The sequence below is a fragment of the Zonotrichia albicollis genome, chromosome 16 (assembly GCF_047830755.1).
Source record: "Zonotrichia albicollis isolate bZonAlb1 chromosome 16, bZonAlb1.hap1, whole genome shotgun sequence".
Classification (NCBI taxonomy): Eukaryota; Metazoa; Chordata; class Aves; order Passeriformes; family Passerellidae; genus Zonotrichia; species Zonotrichia albicollis.
The window spans coordinates 5,828,965-5,850,432 of record NC_133834.1 but is presented as its reverse complement, the minus strand read 5'-3'; the positions used below and the strand labels follow the sequence as shown (position 1 = coordinate 5,850,432).

General features: G+C 49.3%; 1 protein-coding gene across 13 annotated transcripts in view; it reads right to left on the bottom strand.

Annotated features, from left to right (window-relative positions):
- The window catches only part of PDGFA (platelet derived growth factor subunit A), a 36,610-nt gene extending 27,616 nt beyond the window's left edge, over positions 1-8,994 (bottom strand). For 4 of the 13 annotated variants that reach the window (XR_012582957.1, XR_012582958.1, XR_012582956.1 and 1 more), the window contains exons 1-2: positions 7,716-8,993; positions 6,468-6,564 (exon numbers count right to left, since the gene is read on the bottom strand). Coding sequence is in view for 7 of the 13 variants with exons in the window: in XM_074553203.1 (XP_074409304.1) it covers positions 6,468-6,564; positions 7,716-7,778 (160 nt within the window). In the remaining 6 variants the exon portion in view is untranslated. Of the gene's footprint in view, positions 1-6,467; positions 6,565-7,715 lie in introns of all 13 variants that reach the window. The other 9 variants (XM_074553199.1, XM_074553200.1, XM_074553198.1 and 6 more) reach the window with 5 other exon arrangements.
- Between the last annotated feature and the right edge of the window lie 12,474 nt (positions 8,995-21,468).

Here is a 21,468-nt window from a genome sequence, read left to right as displayed (position 1 = left end):
CTGAAAACCACAAGCACAGTCTGCAAACGGGAGATGAGGAAGAAGGAACCAAACAGAGAACTGCACATAGACCCCAGGACACCCAAACTAAGGGGTTTAGCACTCTGCTGCTTGGAGTGTCCTCTGGAACATCACTGCAGAGTTTCAAGGTTTCACTGCTGGCTCCTAAGAAAACTGTGACATGCTCTAAAAAAATGCAAAAGGGTATTACACAGTACTCAATTACCCTCTCTGCAAGCTACCAACACCCTCCACTCCCATCTTCTGCACTGTCACACTCCCTGCTTCCAGTTTGTTCTGTACACACAGCTGTCTGTCTCTGGAACGTGTTTTAATCTCAGCTTTATTAGTAACACACATCATAAGGCTCTGCTCCACAAAACAACCAACTCCTGTTTTCTCCTCCCTCCAAGAAATTGTGCCCTAAGGAACATGCAGCTTGTGAAATCACCTGTACAACCAGGTGAGGCAGGAAGACAGATGGATCTCCAGCACCTTAGAAAGAGTTCTGCATCCCAGGGTTTATCATTAGTTCTTGGAAAATACTACTGTAAGTAGCTAAGAGAAAATAAAATCGGAGGTCCAAGAGGTAGTGCCAGGATCACCCACTGGTCCTACCTCTTCTCCTTTATCAGCTGAACAGATCCTTGTATGAAATTAGTCATTAGTCTCAATTTATCCAAAGCAATTGGCTCCTAGTTCCTACCTATGGTACTTGTTTCCCCTAGATTTCGATGGGAAAGTTTGGAACCTGACTAATTAGCCAGTACTGGGCCTTATTTGCAGTCCCAGTCCAGTAATGTAACACAGCAATGACTAAAGGGTATTATTTCTGCTTTTATTGCACCCCATACTCCAGAAAACTCATCAGTGGTATAAATAAAATGGCTTGCCAGAGATCCCACAGGAAGTTTGCAACTGAGCTGGGGAGTGGAGCCAGGTCTCCCACATCCCATTCCAATGGCACCAGGCCATCCACCTGATCCCAAATGGTGTTATGCAAAATGAGGATCCGTTCTGATGTGCCTCCAGCCCTCTTCTGTTTCCTAGCACTCAGCCACCCAAAACCTTAATACTGACCTCCTTTTTGGCAGCTTCAAGTTGTCACAACCTCTCCCTCAATTTGAGGCAATGAAATGGTACTTGAAAGCAGCATGAATTCTGCTCAGCCTGAGATCCAAGCTAGTTTGGGAGCAAGAAGCATATCCGTGCACAAGCAAACAGTGTTTAAAAGGAGATTAAACACAAAAGTAATGCCTCTAATCCCAACTGCTTGGTGGGCACAGGCATCAGGCTGGAAAGGGAAGCTGGCAGGGCTGCCAGCACTACAGCAGGGCTGGGCCATGGCTCCTAATCCCACACTCAGCAATGCTGGCACAGCTCCCTCCTAGCATGAAGGATCCCTTGCTGCCTCCTTGAAAGAAGCTGGTAAGAACCAAAGGACTGGTATGATCAGCTAACCAGTGTGTTAAGTCATGTGCTTACACATAACTGCTCGACTCAGCTGCAATCAGCCTTTTTCCATCACAAATTTTAAAGCAAAATGACACCTCAAAGGGTTGTGTTGCTTATAAGATGATTTCTAAGGTGAAGAAGGCCTCTGGTTTATACTGTACCTCACTGTCTCACTACATATCTTAAGCATGTATAACAGTTCCTAAGTTCATGTCTCTCTGTGAGGGTTGCAAAAAGAAATCTACACAGCTAGCTCAGCAGAACAAGCTCCAGTCAAACCTCAGTGTGTTATCTAACACAAATTATATTATTTCTACCAACACATCATCCAAGTTTAGTTTAATAAACAGAATCATGGGGCATGGCTGGAGCCAGAAGACACTACAATGCTAAAGGCACTTAAGTGTCCCCCCTGATTCCCACAGACATTTGGAAGGAATTCCATTTCCCAGTGGAGTCAATGGGAAAATCAATGCACTTCAAGCAATGTTTAAGTCAACAGGAGTCTTGCCCAAGCAGGAGTGAAAAATCACCAAGTCAGCTTTGAAACTCACACTTGGCTCTGAATGTGTGGCCAAAAGACTTCGTTCTATGTCACTAAAACCACAATGCTACAAAGAATACTCTCTAGTTTGACTTTAAGGAAGGGTGATACTTCATTTGTATCAGTTTTTTCCCCCAAGGTACTGAATTAGTTGCAGGGTGAGGATAAGCTCTTAGCAAAGGAAATGTGAGTTTATGGGTTAGCACCTCACAAAATGAGGCTTGGAGCAGAAAGCCTAGAAATGGGTGGTTCTTAGTTTAGAACTCAAACACTGCTCATCACCAAGTGAAGATGGAGGATGCTGCACAGAGCCAGATTAGTGCAGCTTTCTTTTAACGTTTTAATAATAAAAAAATGTTTTCATGGCAGCCAATCAAGAAATTTCTCTGTAATCTTTTATGTACTGACAACATATCAATGATGGGCATAAAAACTCTTGCAATTAGCCTTGGTCAATCCATTAGTGTAGCTGAAATTGTTCTTTTTTGTCAGATTGGCAATTTTCCACTGGGTCATGGAATATAAATCACAGAGTTCCTGTGACATTCTGCCAATACATGATTACTCTTTTTACTCAAGAAGCATGTGGAAAGCATCCTAAGTTTACTGCTATTTTCTATTTATCAATTTATACTTTTGAATTTCCATCTTCTTACCAAACTATATTATGTGAGGTACAACTCCCAACGCATCCAGTCTTCATGCAAACCCTTCTAGATTGCACTTTGATACAAAGTACAGATCCAAGATTTCTAGAAACAACAGCAGGAGTTTAGGAAATTCTTATAATCTCATTTTTTTCAGGAATTCAATGTAAGGTACAATAAACTGAAATGGTCTGTCTCACAATCGTTCCTAGAGCCAGAAACCCCACGGCAACATCAGTTTGGTTTTTTGATCTTCTTTTTGGCTGATGCAAAATTTGCCCTTCTGACATCCAACTGCAGAGATAGATGTCATTAAGTTTTCAACTTTGATCTGTTAAAGGAAATATAAGTAGCAGCTCGCAAGATCCTGTTTTGTTTAGGTTGTTTTTCTTTTTTTCTTTACCTAGTGTGATCAACCAGCTGAAAAGAAGGAGGAATATTCCCCCATCTCTCTACAGGCCACACATGGAAGATGCCTCTCATGATGTGTAAGAGGTGCAAGAGAAGCCAACGCACTGCACTGTACCATCCTTCATGGAGCACCACACCAAAACCCACAAAGTCAAGAGCTCATTTTCCAAAAGACTGAGCTCTGCAGCAGCCCAACACTTTTTTCCATGGAAGTATACAGTTAATTTAGAACGTTTCTCCACTTAACAAAAGCTGCTCTGCTAGTTCTTAATCACAGGCCGTTAAATTCACATGGCCTAAGGTGACCCTGGTGGATGCCCTTAACCCGTGCAAAGAGGCACACTCAGCCCTGCCTCTCCCCAAGCAGGCAGATGACTTGGGGAAAAATCTGTTCCCAGCGGGAGGCAAGCATAATAGGTGATGAAATGAACTCTACCTCCCACAGGACAGATGGGAGAGGTGAAGCACGAGGAGGAAAAGCACGCTGCTGAGCCAGGGAGAGCTGCACAAGCAGAGCAGAGGAAATGCCCCCGTTTTGGGGGTTTAGTCTGCTCGTAGTAAAACTGTACTCTGCACACTAGAGCTGCCTACTTCCTGGGACTGTGCATGCTTTCTCCTTTAAACAGGGTCAGACTCTGCTCTCCTTCATGCCAAGGCAATTCTGTCACTGCCTCTGGATCCCAATCGCAGCAAATTAATACAAGACCCTGTTTCCTGGTAGAAATAGAGAATTTTCATGCTGCCTTTACCCTCTGAGTTGGACATGCAGAACTGGGCTCTGACAAACTGGCCTGGATTTTCTTTTTTGAATACAATGATAAGCTCCATGTTGGGTTGTGTTTTTCTTTAAGTAATATGCCAGATGGTCTGGGGGTGTGGTTTCTAATTTTATGAAGGGGGTTATCAGTCATCTCTGCGCTACAATATAGAGACCAAATCTGTCAGAATAGGAGAAAAACCTGCCCACTCTGACTTACAAAACTTACTTTTCCAATTAAAAATATATGTTTTGCAATGCAGGAGTGAAAATGACTGTTCTTCCTTCATTTTCCACAGATTCTGCCTTGTTACTCAGGAATATCAGACATTTTCTTCATGCATGCCTGATCCTGCAAACTCTTAGCCTACAAGATCATTCTTAATTCTCAAGTCCACCCACTGAGTTTAAACAGGGCTACTCACATGCAGAAGGACTGGCAATACCATGCACTAAAACAAGGGAGAGAATAGTCACTGGAGTGATTTTGTTCTGAGCCTCAGTTGAAACTGAGTACATGCTATAAAACGGAAATATACCTACTGTACAAGCCCTCACTGAACTGGCTGTTCCCTAAAGGCAATTGCAGCCCTAAGGAAATAAATTTCAGAAATATCACCTTACCAGGGACAACAAGAAAACATTTGATTTGCTAATTCAAGCTAATACTAAATATAGTAAACAGGCCTGATCCTGTTTACTGAGGAAAGCACAGCAATTTCAATACTCGATTAGTCACCCTGATAAGCCTTTAGTAAGAATTACTCACGACAGTAAAGTCTGCAGGACTGTGCCCAGGAAAAGCAACTGTGGGTAGTAAAGCAGGGTTACTCCATGAGAACCCAACCATGAGTAGCTCAGAGCACAGCTTAGCACACAGGCAGAAGCAGCACTCACATAAGCAAGAACCGGGTGAAAGCCTGAATATTTTGGTTTTATTTTTTAATATTGTTTGAGTTCATGTCTTAAGGAATTACTGTTTCACAGTGAAATAGTAAAATATTTATGTCTCTTGTTTCTCTAATGGTCTCTAAACTGACAAATTGCAAGAAAACAGCAAAATGAAATGGGTAAACTTGTGGCTGACCTTCTCCATTTTTGGTCTTGCATCCTCCAGTTAATATTTGCCATGAGATAAATAATTATTTTCTGAAATAAATTTCTTTGCTACATCTACCCATTTATTCAGCTCCTGCCGTTGCCCCACTTGTCTGCCTGATTCACTTGCAATGGAGCCACGTGAACTTTTGCTCTCCTTCTAAGTGGTATTTAAAAATGAAGCATGTGCTTGTTACACTGAGGTATTTGAAAAAATAATGTATTCTGGTAGCTACAGAACCCTGACTCAAAGGCAGGAGCAGTATGCACTATTTTAAAATGCTAGCACTCAGATCCAGCCCTTCTGCAACAGCAGCCAACTCCACCAAGTTCACTGGGAAAAAGATTTTAGCAGTAGTGCACTTGTCTGGTCCAAAACAGCCTTCAGTGAGGAAATATGAACTGCACACCCCTTCCCAGTTGTGAAAGTTTCTTTAATTTTGGTGATAAACAACTATGATGAAGCACTGCTCTCCAAAAATACTAAACCAAAGCCAATCTGGTAATTACTAATTAGCCTCTATGGTAAAGTGTTGTGCAAGACAGAAATACTCCCATTTTCAGTGTAATGGGAAAACGTTTGCTCTCTAGTCACATGAAAATTGAAAGCTATGACTGTAAAATACGTTCCTAGTGCATTCCTGCTCATTAATAGAGCACTGCACAAAAAGCAGAGAGTTAAACTCTAGAAGGATCCTGCAACTCTGAATGAAGGTGATTGAACCTGGCACAGACTTTACAAAAATACACAGCATATGGTTTAAAAGGAGATGGCCCAGTACCAATGCAAGCAAGAACTCATTCATTTTTTCTCCATGTTTGTGCTTCAGCAAGATGCAGGCTTCCCCTGGGCACATCAAAGGTGCCGGGGTTTATTCTTGCTCTCTACTGAGAGAAGAAATCATCAGGAACAAAGTGCATCAAGTGAAACCAAATGATAAGGAACCCAGCAATACCATGCTTCTAGATCAGATTTACTGCTGCAACGATCTGTTAAACTGCACGTTCTCACTACACCCATTTGCATGCCTAATGATGCAGAAAATAACCCTGCACTATTCTCTTTTGGAAAAAAAGGGAAAAAAGTGTATTTTTGAGGGTAAGCTTCATATGCAGGTTTCTGTTTAAAATCAGTGCAGACCGTTTATTTTCCTTTTAATAAAGCCCAGCACTTGAAGAGACATTACTTCATTCATAAATATTGTTTCAAATATTTTAAATACCTCTAGGACAGTAGTTTAAAGATAACACAGCAATGCAAGACCAACAACAAACCTTACGGCAATTCTTCTCCGCTGCGAGACGGAGAGAGCTCTAAAAACACGGGGGGGGTCACAAGGTCCCTCTCCACCCTGAACCCCACCAAGTTTCAATCCCCGATGGGCCCCTTGGCCGCCGCCTCGCTGTGACTCGCACCCGGGGCCGCCCGGCTCCCGGTGCGGTGCCCGCACGGGGGTCTCGGGCGAGGCGTGCGGGGAGCGCGGGGCGAGCGGGGCCTCCCCCCGGGGCGGCGGCGGCCGACGGCGCGGAAGGAAGGAGGACGGGACTAATTTACCTACGGAGTCAATCTCCAGGAGGCGCTGCAAGTCGCGGATGCTGTGGATCTCGCTGTGCGCCAGCCGCTCGATGAGCTCCTGCGGGATCTCGGCCTCCTTCAAAGACATACACACCGCGGGTCACCGCGCAGTCCCGCCCGCAGCGCCGGGCATCCGGCGCGCCGCGCCTCTGGGCTCGCTGGGGAGGGTGCGGGGTGTTTGCGAGACATGCGGGGATGAAGCAGGGGGAAAATCCACGCGCGCATCCCCCCACAGCGCTCCGCGGGGCGCCGGAGCGCTCCCGCCGCCCCCGCCTGCGCGCCCGCGGGGGCTGCGCGCCGCCCGCCCGACTGCGCCACGGCTCAGCGGGGCGGCAGCTCCGCACGGCCCCGCCTGGCAGCGTGTGCCCGGCAGCGCCGAGCGCCGAGCCCCGCCGGGCGGCTGGAGCACACCCCGGGCAGCGGCTGCCCAAGTTCGCCCGGGCGGGTGCCAAGTCTCCAGCGGGTGCGGGCTCCCCCGAGCCGGGCAGCAGCAGCAGGAGGAGGAGGAGAACCGCGTCCCACGGGGCGCCGCCATCCTACCAGCGCCCACGTCGCGGCTGCCGGTGCCAAGCAGACCGGGTCCCGGGAAAAGTTACAGCCGCTGTGCAGCGCCGAGCACCGCGCTCGCCCCGGCCCGGGACCACCTGTAGCAACCCCGGGACGCGGCTCCGCGCCCCCTCCGTCCCCTGCGGGCAGGCGGGCGGGAGAGCTCCCGACTGCTCCGGGGGAGATTCACAAAGCGGGGAGCGGCGTTTTGGGGCGCGGGGGATTCAGCCAAGTTCTGCCCGCGGCACTAGCGGTGCCCGCGGCCACCGTGTGCAGCGCTGGGCGCCGCGGGGGCGGCCCGGCTCCGCGCACCCTCGGCTTCCGCACAGCCGCAGCCCGCTGGCACCCGCGGGGCGTGGATATTTTATCATATATTTATTATATATATATTATATATATTATATACATATTAATTCTTAAGGGCGGCCAGCAGCCCGGGCGCGGAATGCACGGTCATTCCCCTTCGCTTCTGCCATGCATGAAATGGCAACTTGCTGCCAGTCTCGGCCGCCCAGGGCCCGGGGCAGGGCAGCGCTCCCGGCGGGGCCGGGGCGCGGGGATGCCCGCGGAGCCCAGGTGGGCAGCCCGCTCCCTCCCCGGTGCCCTCCGCCGCGGCTCGCCCCGACCCCCAGCTGCGCCGTGCCCCGGGGACCGGCAGCGCAGGAAGCCGCTCTCACCTACCTCGCAGAAGGTAAAGGACAGGTACCCAAAACCTATCAGCAAAACGCAAGCCCAGGTCCTCATCGCGGTCTAGTGCACTTTAGACACGGAGGGAAGGCAACGCTGATGAAGAGGAGCTGCAGGCCGGCTCCTGCCGCGCAGGAATTCAGTACCATCCCTCAGGGGAAAGGCAGCGGGGTGGCTCGGGGGTCCTCCGCATCCAGGGTGGGTCGGGGCTGCCCGGGGCGGCGGTGGCTTAATGACGGCGCGGCCGCTGTTTGTACGTTCCCCTCGCTACGGGAGCGTGGCTGCTCTCCCTTCTGCCGCTCTCGCTCGCTCCTCTTGGCTCTTAGGACTAGACCAGCCGGTACTTCTGCATATTTGCTTAGATCAGACCAAAGTGAAACCCAAGGAGTCGATCCGGAGCGCAGCCGAAACGCCCATCACCTGTCTGGGGCGGCTGCCCCCCTCGCGCGGGCGGCGCTGGGGCCGCCTCCCCCCGCCGCGGCCGCCGCTCCGCGCCGCGCCGGGACCGCGGGGCTGCGCTCTCCGCCGAGGGCCGGCCCCCCCCGCCGTGCCTGCCCTCCACACCCGGCCCCTCCGCGGAGAGGGGAAAAATCAAAAATCTTTATTGATAAGGAGAGAAATGTTTCTCTTGCCGAGAATGGTCCCGCTTCCCTCCCCGGCTGGGGCGAGGTCAAAAAATAATAATTAATTAGGAATAATAGCAGGGACAAATCGGAGCGGTATTGCAGGATCTCGCGGGCTGCCTTGGTGCAGTTCCTGCTCCACTTTGCACGGGAGAAAAAGACGGGAGGAGGAGGAGGAAGGAGGGGGAAAAAAATATATATATGCAAGAAGGTTTAAATCCCAAGGGGATCGGAGACGAACTGCAACTCCAGGCAGAGGGAGGCTCGGGGCTCGCTCCGGAGCGGTGGCCGGTCTGGAGCGTGGCCCCGGCGAGGAGCAGCATATACCGCTCCCGCCCTGCCGTGCGCCGCCCCCGCCCCTCCTCCCGGGTACTCCCGGCACCAGACCCACCAACAACAAGTCGTGGGGGTGCCGGCAGCTGCGGCGCCTGCTCCGGGACCAGGGGCTCTGCCCACTGAGAGGGGAAAACAAGGAGCCGGCGGCGGGCAGGGGTCGGGGGGAGCGGGGCAGCCCCCGCCGCCGGCCCTCTGCGGCAGCGGGCGGAGGGGCGGGCGCTGCTGCGCAGCAGCCGCCGTGTAACCTGGCGGGCTCGGCCGTGTGCTCTGCCTTTACATAAGGCAGAGCGGATCGCCATGGCCACGGCGCGATCGTGTGTGCGTGTGTGTGTGCTTTCTTATCGTTGTTATTCTATTTTAGCGGGGGGGCCTTGCCTTTTGCAGAAGGGGAGGGGCAGAGCGGCGGAGGGTTGTGGTGTGCGGCTTTTAACGTTGCTGTTGCAGCGCAGCCTTCATTGCGAAGGACAACACACACGCGCAGCCTTGAGGAATACAAAAGCACCCCCAAACGGCACGAGAGGCAGGGGGGGTGGTGCGGGCGGGGGGCAGCGGAGCCCTCCGCCCTGCGGCACCCGGCTGCGGCATGCGCGGGCGCGGGGCTCCCCGCCGCGGCCGCGGGCACGCCGCGCCCCGGGGCTCCGCCGCAGCCGGACCAGCCTCCGCCACTGCCCCGAATCCCGCAACTGCCCCGGCCCCCCGCAACTGCCACGGCCCCCTCCAGTTTCCCCAGACCCCCGCCCTGGATCCCCGCAACTGCCCCGGCCCCTCACTCCGCACCGATCCTCCGCAACCGCAGCCGGCCCGGGCCCCCCGCAGCCCGTCCCGAACCCCGCAGCCGGCCCAGCTCGCGTTCCCTTCGCGTCCTCCCTCCTCGCCGCCCCGAAGAGAAATTGCCCCCGTTCCCCCGGCGCGGATTGGCACAAGGTGCCTGCTGCACCCTGACATCTCCCTGAACTCATTGTGATTTAAATAACAGCCCTTTCTCATCTAAACAAAGGTTCTTAATAGAAGATGCAAAGAATTCAGCTCATCTGAAAATCCAATAGCATTTAAGTGGATTAACTGCAATAACACAACTGAGGAGTGATACTATCCTTCATGGAAGACAATAGACTGTAAATGCACAGCCAGGGAGACTTATCCTTTCATCTCTGAATTTCCTTCAGCATTTCAAAAGCGAATGCTTTCTAGAAGCCCTGAAGGGGTTTGCACGCTACTGGCTTGGACATGCTTCTAGGAAACAACCTGTGCTTTAATGGGCACTTTGCAATTGCATAGAAGTTCCCACCAAAACAGAAGTGGCCTTTCAAGTACGTTTAATTCTCTCTCATGATGTCATGTAGGCTTACAGGGTGGTCTCCAGGACCACAAGGGGGAAAAAAAAGGTGGGGGTTGAAAAGAGAGAGAAAAGGAAAAGAGATGTAAAAGATTTGGAAGCACTTTAAAAAGGAGAATGCTGCTGCTTTTTTTTTTTTTTTTTAAGACAGAAAATGCTGAGCCAGTGTGGAGCCATTCTCAAATGCCTCCTGATATAAAAAAAATGACCCAAGTGCCACACTGCAGCAGAGCTATCTATGCAGGGCAGGAGGAGGCAGAGCAGGGCAGGATACTCTGGTAGTGCCATCACTTTCTTACATGGCAGAAGTAAAAAGCAATTACTTCAGTTAAAAAAAAGTCTCATCTGCACAGTCTCATTTGCTGGGGTTAAAGAAGCAATTCTTATGGTCCGTGTTGTCATAGTAATAAAAAAAATAATTACTAAACAGTGAAATAGATTCTGACAGTACCGGCTGGCTGAGCATTTACTCCTCTCCTTCCTTCCTTGCTTGGTTGGCTAGTGCATTTGGGATCAGAAGTGCTGTATATTTGTAGCTCTTGCTAGTGGTATTTCACTGCAAAAGCCAGCAGAGATAACTCCTGTTTTGTCTTATGCTAAAAAAAAAACTATGCAGTTTTGATTTTTCTTATATTCCCGTTATTTTACAAGACATACTGCATCAGCATCTTTTTTTAATCTGTCATTGTGGAGCTCAGATAAGCATCTTTCCTCTGGGTCAAGTTACACTTGGAGTAGCTTTTAACATTAGACTGTTTATAGGGATCATTACAAATATTTGATAATAATGCAAAATATGTAAGATCCCAGAGGAGAGCAAAGACCAGGAAACATAAATAAAATTCACACAGATTCTGCAAACAACTTTATACTTAGGTTGTCTGTCTGCTTACAAAACACATTTTGTCCTTGTCTATTGTTTGATCTAAAATTGCATTTGTTGCCTCCAAGTCCCTACATACAGCTGTGTGAAAAACAAAACCTCAGTACATGTTTGCTTCAGCATGGCACCTTCCTGCACATCTATTGCACATGTGTGCACCAGACATGAAATATCACCTTTTATGTAATACCCACAAGCCACACGTGAAAAAGGAGTGACAGCATGGTAGTTACAGGTTTAAAAGGAAATCAGTACCAAGAACAGAGTGTCAGAAAATTAAATTTTACACTTTTTTATTTATCTGAGAGCAGCGAGCAAGATATTGCTTGTCTAATTTAAAGCACGCACTGTTAGAAGTCTCTCAAATGTCAGGAATTATAATAGAATTACACCATGACAGAGTGTTGAGAGGGAGGATTCCCAGGGTTTGCACAGCACTTGGCATGGGGGAAGGGATGCAGAAGCTGACACGAAATGAGACCACTTCAGTGTCACCAGAGCTGCGTTCTGAGGGTGGAGTCACTCAAGCCAGGGTGCCCCAAATCAGGCTTCCAGCACCCACTACAGAACTCGTTTAAATCTCTGCTGGCTCAGCTCTTAGAAACACAGGCCAGGCAATGCAACAGGACCAAGTGATGTTTCACAGATGCACACTGGGGCTGGGGGAAGGTCCCTGGGAGAGGTGCAGCCAGGGATGGCCAGCAAGGTGGGCATGGTGGTGCTCAGAGGGCACTGAAGCCATTGGCAGCACTGGGCTGGCTCCGAGATGGTACCTGAGGCCCAGGGCATCTATTTCAGAGCTCAGGTTGGAATGATGCTTGTTTGATCCTTCTGACAAGAGGAATCATTTCATTGCAATGACATTCCTTGGGAAACCTGAGTTTTTTCAGATTTGATTTTAGTGGGGTTTTTGCCTCACAGATAACCCAGTTAAAATTAACAAAACAATGGGTTTGGGTAAGGGTTTTTGCTGGAAGAGTAGCCTGCTTTCATTGCAGTGTGTGTTTGGGGCTGGCAAAAGCTGCTCAGTGTGTTCTGCAGGGTACACTCTGCCACCACATCTGTCCTGGCTCTGGAAAGGAACCACAGGAAATACTCTCAGCAGTTTGGAACTGCACCATTCTGTCAGTGCCCCACGGTGTATAACAAAGGATAAAAGTGCAGAACATAAAATCCAGAAAGCTGGACAGGAAGATCACCAACTTTGGGTGGTTCCCCTCTGGTTTTGAACATTTTTTTGGCCTGTAGTTTCAGAGGGGCATGTGGCCATGGTGGGGGAGGTCATTTTCCTGCTCTGCAGCTCAGTTGCTGCCTGCCTGAGGAAAGGCATGAGGCTGGCACAGGTGCAGGTGCAGTGCAGGCAAGGATTACAAATGCAGTAGGCACTGATGGCAGACACACCATTCCCTTTCCTGAATCTCAGCCGATAAAGAGCAGCAAGGAAAGCTGCAAGAAGAACAAGCAAGGCTGTTATTATTCCAGTTAGTGCACCTACAAACATTATTTCCTTCTTCTCCAGTTCTTCCTTTTGGATCCTTGCACTGGCTCAGTCCTTCTGGCTGAGCTTTGTTATCTTTGTAACTTTTGTTGGTACAGCTTTCCAGATGGTTTCACAGTTGATAATTTTCTGAAATAGTCATGAGATGCAAATCTACTACAAGGTTTCAGCTAAGAGGAGGGATCAGAAGTGGTGTGGAAAGATGTTATGATGTCTCTGCCCCAAACACAGAGGGTGGCCGTGGCCAGCATCCACTTATGTGGGTTGACACTTAAACCTACAATATTTCTGGAAATATTTTGCTCTGGTATGAATGGGGCAGGGTCCCTGTTGAGCTGATCCTCCACCCAAAACTGCCCTTTTGACTTCAGTGGGGGTTAGACCCAATTGTCTCTGGAGTCATTACTTGGTTTAATAGCCAAGACACAGTTAGTAATGCTCTTGTTAATGTGCTCCTCTCTCCCCCAGTGCCCAGCTGCTCCTTACCCAGGAGCTTCAGCAGCTCGGCTGAAAGTGAGGGACTGTTTGACCTTCCCTGCTGCCACAGCCACTGCTGAGTGACACACACTTCACCTTCAGGGCTGGAGCACGAACTGGCAGCCCTGCCAGCCTGGGTAGCAAGATACCATGTTTAGGCATTAAACTAGGGCACTTGCATACCAGCACTGGCCGCTATTTTAGTGGGTATATGAAGCTGATCCCTGCTCCCCACCCCTGTGGGACAAGGGAGCTGCTGTGAGTGAGGGATATCCTCTGCCTGGTGGATAAAGCTATTAAAAATGGGCTGTGCTTTGTCAGGAGTATGTAGTTCATCCAGCTGAATGACTGTAAAAGTACCAGCCCAGCTTAAGGTATGCTGATACATGCTGTAAATGAGAGCACTGCACACAGGGCTCGGCCCCTGGGGTCCTGTGCGTGGTGTGCTCATGTCTCCTCAGCAATGGGGGTGTAAAGCTCTTCTCCTCTGACTCAAATCAACACCACTTGCAGTGATTCTGTGGAGACCATCCAGGATGTAACTCAGCCACGCTAAGTACCATAAAATTGTGATATTATTCTCCATTGTTTGTAGCTTGGAGGCCTGTAGAGGCCTAGCTTGGAGCAGTCAGTTTTATTAAGCTCCATCCAAACACAGTGAGATAGTTGTTCTTCCTGAAGAATTTGTGTTCTCAAAGTGTGAGCCGCCCCGTTTGTGTTCTTGTATCCATGCAACCTTGTTGCTCTTACATTACACATTTGTCCTGTGAGATTCCCTCCCTTACAATAAAAACTCACGAGAATCATACACACATTTTCAACTCCGAGCACTCCAGAGACTGCAGGATCCAGCAGTACCTAAAGGACACAGGGGATATGGAGGCTGCTGTAGTGGAATTGCTAACTTTGAACTGCAAATGCTTGTAATGGCTGTGAAGCTTCCTAATTGAATTTCTGGCCCTTTTTGTCACAGAAACCTACTTAATATAAGGGAAGGAGAAGAGCAAGTAAAGGATTGGTGATTGGTTTGCTTTTTTTTTTTAACAGAAACTCCAGTGTAGTGAACTTTTTTCATTTTTCTTTTAATTTTCTTACGCCTACAGCAGCCTGGTCCTCACATCGTCTCAGTGGTTGCACATCATTCAAGGATCATACCTGAAGTCCCCAGCCCCGAGCAGTATCTTTACAGAAGGGCTTCATGGAGCCCATGCTGAGTCTCCAAACTCACCCTCCCTGAGCATTTCCGTCCTTTCAAGACACACTGGTATCCACAGACCCATTGATGGTGGTGGTCAGACCAGAGCAGGCAAACCATGTGGTGGCATCTCCTCCTCAGCAAAAATTCCCAAGAAATTGAGTGCTTTACAGCTGTTTATTCTCATCACTTAGGTGATTTCTTCCTGAGAGCTGATAAAGATCTTCCATAGCCATGAGGCACATCAGTAATCAAAAATGCAGGGAGGATGGAGACAACCTGCCATGGAGCCATGGCCAAACTTCAGGTGAGAAGCTGGTAGCAACCATTTCCAAAACCCTTTTCTCACCACCTCAGGACAAGTTTTGTCATTGCCCTACTAAATTCCAGGTCCAGAAGACCTCTGAGAAGCACCTCTGGTCACATCATTTGGCTGTGTCACATGGAGATGTTTTAATGTGGTCTGTCACCTGCTAGTCACCATCACATGGTCCCTGGGAGAATGTTCCTGATACACTGCTGGGCTAGAAAGGGACTATGCACCCACATTTACACCAGAGTTGAATTTCCTGGTTCTTGCAAGAACTGAAGTGCAGAACCATAAAATTGTAGAATCATTTATCTTGGAAAAAGACTATAAGATCACCAAGTCCAACCATCTTCTCCATCCTATGGAACACAGCATTTGTTTACCTTTCAGCAGTGGTTTGTGATGCCATTCCCATCAGCTGGGACACAGAACTCCCTCTTTCTTGAAAGTCAGTGAGAAGTACAGTGTTAAAGCTGAGAGCAGGCAATGGCCCTTTAAGCATTGTCTGTTTAACTGTAGCACGATCTCTCCTGCACTCCAGTGCTTTCCATAAACAGCAAGCCATCCTGGAAGGGGAGGGAGACGATGATAAATAATCCTGTTATTCATGCGACTGCGTTCTTTCATGAAACTGGGAAAAGGCAAAATAAAGTGGCGACTGCGAGGCTGAGAATGAAACGTGAGGCAGTGGGTTGTGTCGCTGCAGTTATTTGGGGCTGGAAGAAAATCTGGAAAGAGAAAGGTGAGAAGAAAAGCTTTAAAATGTCAAGAAGAAAGGCAAGAGACAGGACATAAAAGAGCAGCTTTCCCTGCATTTGTGTCTGGGCTCACTGCTGGGGCTGGCTGTGGTTCTGGCTGTCCAGCACCAGCTCCCACAGCATGGCTACCTGTGCCAGAGGCTTCCCTGTGTGTGCACCTTGTGAAAATTGGGAAGTGGGAGATGACAGAGCTCCAGTAAGGACAGCTGGGCAAGGAGAGAGGCAAAAGTGAGCAAACTCTGAGAAAGAATCTCATAGAACAACGAGGAAGCAGAGAATTAGCCTGTTTGCTGAGGGTCCTAGCAAATGAGCTATAATTAGTTTTCATGGGACAGTTATGGTATTGCCTTCGTCACACTTTGCATGTGTGCCAGAGGTGCCTCCCCAGTTTGTGTTGGAGGTGCCCACGCTGCAGCCGCTCCAGTTCTCCATCTGTGCTCTCTGTGCATCCCCTGGGCCCTGAGCTGGGACAGCTGAGGCACAGGCATCCCTCATTCCATCAGCCCTGCTTGTGGGCAGCCTCCCACCGAGAGCTGGGACACACAGCTGTGGAGAACATCTTAAACCACTGCAGCTGTCTGCTCTCTGCATGTGAGCCACAGCCCTCCATCCCTGGGATGCTCCTGGAAGCAGCCAGGCCCTGTACTGCTGCCTGGTACCAGCCCCTTCTTTGGTTTGTAAGAGAATCTCCTGCTGGGACAGTGTGCCAGCCCTTCTAACACTTCAGTAATGGCACACATCCACCTCAGAGCGTCAGGGCTTGGGATAACCCAGCCACATTGTTATAATCTTCCAAAAGTGCCTCTTCCCCTTGCATGGCATCAGTGCAATTCCTTCAGGGTTATAAAAGCTTAAGCCTTTGTAAACAAGGCAGCCCTGGGGCCTAGGTATTGTAGACAGAGAATTCCTCTCCATGTCCTAAATATTTTGGATGGGAAAAAAAAAAATAGAAGAAGAAAAAAAAAAGAACATTTAAGACATCAGCTTCCCTTCTAATGTAAATGGGACCAGCTCCACCCAGCTTCAGCCTGGAGTCTCTAACACTGTCACAGTGCAAAGCTCCCAGTAAGGCAAATGGGAATTGCACATGATGTGATGGGAAAGCAGCAGATACCTCTGTAAATACTGCACCCTCACACGAGCCACAAGTATCTTTTCTGAGACACCCTGCCAAACTAGCAGGTGTTTTTTACATCAGGCCTTATATTAACACACTCCTACGTATGTCTGGCTGCATCTGCTGCATTAACGATCCCTCGGTGCATAATGGCTGGGTTAGTTTGTGAAGTTAAATACCACGGGCAAGAGCCCAGCCACAATGCATACAAACCTCAAACTGCTTCTGTTTTATCACAGGGGTTACTGCTCTGCTTCTTTACTGTGACTTTTTCTTTCTTTCTTCCTTTCACTGAGTTTTTCCCTTCTTCCTGCCCATCCTTTCCCCAGTTTGTGGTCTCCAGATTCCCTCCATGTCTTTATTTTCTTCATCTTTTGCTATGTCTTTCCTGTCTGATTTCAGTTTCTGCAGATGCCAGAGAGAATGAAAGCTGCAGCCAGCCAACCCCAACTACTCCAACATACCCCAATAGCCCTAAAGTGGTCAGGCACTCCTCCAGCCAGTGCATGTCTGGAGTCTGGGGGCAGTGCCAAGGAGGCTGCTGGGTGAGGATGCCACCATTTCAGCTCTTGTAGTGGCTGCTGTGGAAGTGAGAAAGGCCAGCTCAGGCCTGCTCAACTTCTACTCTCAGTGCAGACAGCAAGTCCAAAGCCACCGGGGAAAATCCATGCCTGTAGTGCAAAAGCCTGTTTTTACAGTGGCCAGTGGTAGGAGTCTTTGGGGATTAGTCTTGTGTTGTAATTATCAGTGATTTTAAAATGCATTGTGGCCAGGCATAAAAGCTGCTCAGAAACATGGCAAGGCTGAATCTGAAGCCAGCTATCACAGACTTCTACAAAAACCCCCACCTGCATTTGTAGAGCTGACACTAAAGTTAGGTTGAAATTTTCAAGGGCACCAAAGATGTGTGTGTATGTTTAACTTCCACTGAAATGGGAGTTTGGGGCATTACTTAATGAGAAGGATTTGACAAATACTCTTCTATCCTCCTTTGTTTAAAATTAAGATGCCAAATTCAAACATCCATGCCAGCGTGGTGTCTGTTTCCATTGCTCATGCTTTTAGTCGTGCAGTTGTTGTCATGGTCCTTCATGGAGGTCTCACCTTTGGTCCCAGGCTCTCTTGGCCCTAGGTTTAGCTTTTTGCAGTAGTTCCATGGTGTGTGCACACACACAAAGCACAACAGCTGGTGGATCTCTTATTCATGGCTTAATCACTTCCCTCCGGAGGTGTGCGGTGTGATGTGTGGTCTTGCTCAATCCTGGCTTCCTCAGGGATGGAGCAGGAGGGTCAAACACAGCCCAGATTCCCTAACCCAGCACTTAGGAACATGACTAACCCGGGGCATGGAGTATTCTCTCGACATCATTAGGCTGGACCTGCTTCTTTTCCTGGCGTTAAGCAAGCATTTAGCCCTTTGGAGTTTGTCTTACCACACCCTTCCCATCTCATGCTTATCTCTGTATCACACTGTGAGCTGCCCACTGGTTTTCCACACATCTCCTCTGACTTTCCCCAGGCCATCCATCTGAGCTCATAACCACAGCTCCTCTGGTGGTTCACCACATGCCCCAATCCCGCCCTTTGTAAAGGCTGGCTGTATCACTGCTACTTTCCTATCCATCTGGAATTTCCCCTGAAGGCTCTGAGCCACCTACTCCATAAGTGTCATCAGACACCTTTTGCTGGGAGGGACTTTTATTTCTTTGTTTCATGGTTTCGTAATCCAAATTGGCTGTCGATTTAATTCAAAATGCCATCACACCAGAGCAGAGCCTCTGCATTTGAAGCAGTTGAGAAAAATAAAATACTGATAAGGAGCCAGATGGCTCAAGAGATTGGGAACCAGCAATGGAGTCAGTAACCTCGACATCACTGCTCCAAAATGCAGCTCTGACCCACAGTGAACTTCCTGGGCTCAGTCCAATTTCTAGTGTCTATAGGGTCATGCCAGAAAAACCTCCCTTATAAACACCCCTGCTTTAGCTAGGAGGCCTGAAAAGGTGTATGAGGGTCCCACAAAACAGAGGAAATGTCACCTGTTGCATCCCAAGCAGTGCTTGTGCACCTTCTGCAGCAAAGGAAATTCATATTGCAGGATTGCCCACCCAGCCAGCTTCCACAGGGAAGAAGACGTTTTCTTCTCTTCCAAATTACCTTTCAAGCCAGTTTTAAAATTGCCTCATGCCTAAGTCTCATGAAAACTGTAATTCTGCAGTTCCAGTGGTCTGACTGATCCCCTGTGTACCTGGTGAGAGGCTCCTCAGAGGTGAAAGAATATTGTCAAAGTGTCAATAAAAGAATAAGAAGCAAGGAAGAATTTGTGTCTGGAGCATCCCTAAGATTGAAGCAGTGTGAGAACAAAATCTGGCCATGCACACAGAAGCCAAAAGCCTTACTAAACTAAGCTACAGTTTCTTGCAGCACAGCCTTCCTTCCTGCTGCTGGTTATTTTCTAACCTCGCTATGCAGGAATTGGAAAGAAGCAGGTGCCAGAGAAGAGGTGACTCTGAAATGGCACAAGGTCATTACACACAGAGCAGAAGAGCAATCCAGACTCCCAGGTTTCCTTCACTAAAGCCATAATAGTCTGATAGGGCATCAGACCCCTTAGTGGTGGTCTTCAACTGTATGTGAAGGCAACAGAGAAAACAACTGCTTTTCCTTGCAGGGCTTCTTGGTGTGGATGCTGTCTGTCCTCAGCCCATGTTCCCTCAGCTGCTCTCTCCCAGATTCCCCTTGCCCCCACTGGAAAGCTGCCCAGGAACTCCCTCCACAGCTTCAGGGCCAAGACCAAATCAGCTCAGTCAGCCTTGTTAGAATCATAGAGTCATTAAGGTTGGAAAATATCTCTAAGATCATCAAGTCTAACTACTAACCCAGCTAAATGGTGTCCCCAGGGACCACACCTCCATATCTTTTAAATCCCCCCAGGGACAGTGATTCCACCACTGCCCTGGGCAGCCTGTTCTAATGCTTAACAACACTTTTGGTGAAGAAATGTATCCTAATATTCAATCTAAACCTCCCCTGGCAGAGTTTGAGGCCATTTCCTCTTGTCCTATTGCTTGTTGGAGAAAAGACTGACCCTCCTGGTACAACCTCCTTTCAAGAAGTTGTATAGAGTGAGAAGGTCTCCACTGAGCCTCCTTTTCTCCAGCTCCCTCAGATCTGTCAGACCTGTGCTCCAAAGGGACTCCTTGTTATGTGGGTTCCCGCCCTGCCTTGACACCCTGTGCAGGTTTGTACTCATTCTGTGGTCCTTGTTTTGGCTACCCAGGCATCCCCCAGTGCTCCTGGCTGTGAGATGCCAGTGCTGCTCTCTGCACCCCTGAGAGCTGGTCCCATCCCACACATCCACAGCCCTGTGTCTGCCCCAGGGAGCTGCTTCGTACCATCCACAACTGTTTGGTTTATATTCGCGTATCGGGCCGTGACCCTGAACTGGCTTCTCCCTTTAAATTCCTTCCACATGGCTCTGCCCACACTGTCCACAAAGCCTCTCAAAGAAATGCAGCTTGGAGAAAAAAAAAAAATCTGAGAAGAAGAAAAACCCCTTCACAACAAAATGTCCTTCTCTCTCCGGCAGCTCTGCTTGGGTGCGGTTTTCCCAACACTCCCCCGCAACTGAGGCGCGGAGTCTGTTCAGCTCTGCTCCTGCCTGCACTGCAGGGACAGGGTCACCCCAGGCTGGGCACAAACACCCCCACTGCAGGGACAGGGACACCCCAGGCTGGGCACAAACACCCACACTGCAGGGACAGGGTCACCCCTGGCTGGGCACAAACACCCACACTGCAGGGACAGGGACACCCCAGGCTGGGCACAAAGCACCCACACACAGTCCCCATCCACAGAGGCTGGGCACCTTCCTAGGGTCACTGCATTGCTGTAAAACAGTGTTTTTACCCAGCTTTCCTCCCAAGAGCCTCGATGCCCTTTAGCCTCTGCCATGCCCAGCCCTGGGATTGTGCAGCAGGGCCAGGATCCTCCTCCCCTGGGTGAGGAGCCCATGAGACCTCCTCTCCATTCTCTCTCTTCCATATAAACATATATATAGGACTGTCCCCATATAGTGGCAGCTCCACACATGTGCTGGTGGGCGGGTAGCTCTGCATTTGCCCTCATGATTTCATCCCAGAAACATTTGCAAGTTCAGCTTGCTGCTCGGTTTCCCCTCTCTCTCTCCTGCTCCCTTTCAGGGTTACTCCCCGAGTCTGCAAAGGCATCCCACATTCCCCCCCGCCACCAGGCCCTGGGCTCCTGCCTGCCAGCATCCCTCCAGCTTCATCATTGCCTCATCCTGCCCCAGCCTCTTAAACATTTCCTTAAAGGATTTCAGTAAGATCAAAATACATTTTGCCATACGCACTGCTGTTATCAAGCCTTCCCTTTTTGCCTCTTTTCTCAGCAGCTATTTTGGGATGATTAATAATTCACAGTGAGGCTTGGCACAGCAATGGTTAAAGGGACAAAGCTGAGCTGACGCAGGAGCCTTCTGGACAGAAGCAGTTTTATAAAGTCTTATAAGTGCTATTTTTTTCTTTAGGAAAGGAGTGGATTTTTTTTTTTTTTAAGTTTTGTGAGAACAGGAATGTTTCTCTTTTAGCCAATTCCACATACTTTTTGTTATAGGAGAAGATGTGGTCTGAGGGTTTTAGCAGAGGCTAAAACAGGGGAGAACTGGATCTATTTTGGTGGTGTATCAAGTGGATAGGAAATAATCGAAAATGCTGTGTTAAAAAATGAGTTTAGCAGCAGCTCCCGGCAAACCCTGTTCTGCAGAGAGCCCTCCCTCCCCTCACCTGCCCAGCACCCAGCAGACCTGGCAAATGTGCAGATTTGATCCATTTCCACCCTTTGGCCAAAAGACATTCCTTTAATCATGCCCTCCTGGGAACTGAGTGTTTTTCTGTTGGTAGAACGAAGCACACTGGCTGCCAGAGGCTGTTCCAAGGCTGTCCAGGGGGTGTGGTGCATGGTGGACAGACAGGTCTCTCCTGGGGCTCCACTGAGATGCTCCCACACATCCTGGCTGATGGGCAGCCTGTGGCTTTGCTCAGGCTGAAGCACATCTAACATTCCTTTCTGGGCACGGTGGTGCAGCAGCCTCCTGACTTGTACCAACTATTTTTCCTTCCCCACCTGCTGCCTGGGCTGAAATCGGAGCTGAGATCCATCCCCTCTCATCCCAACACCCTGTCTCCATCACAC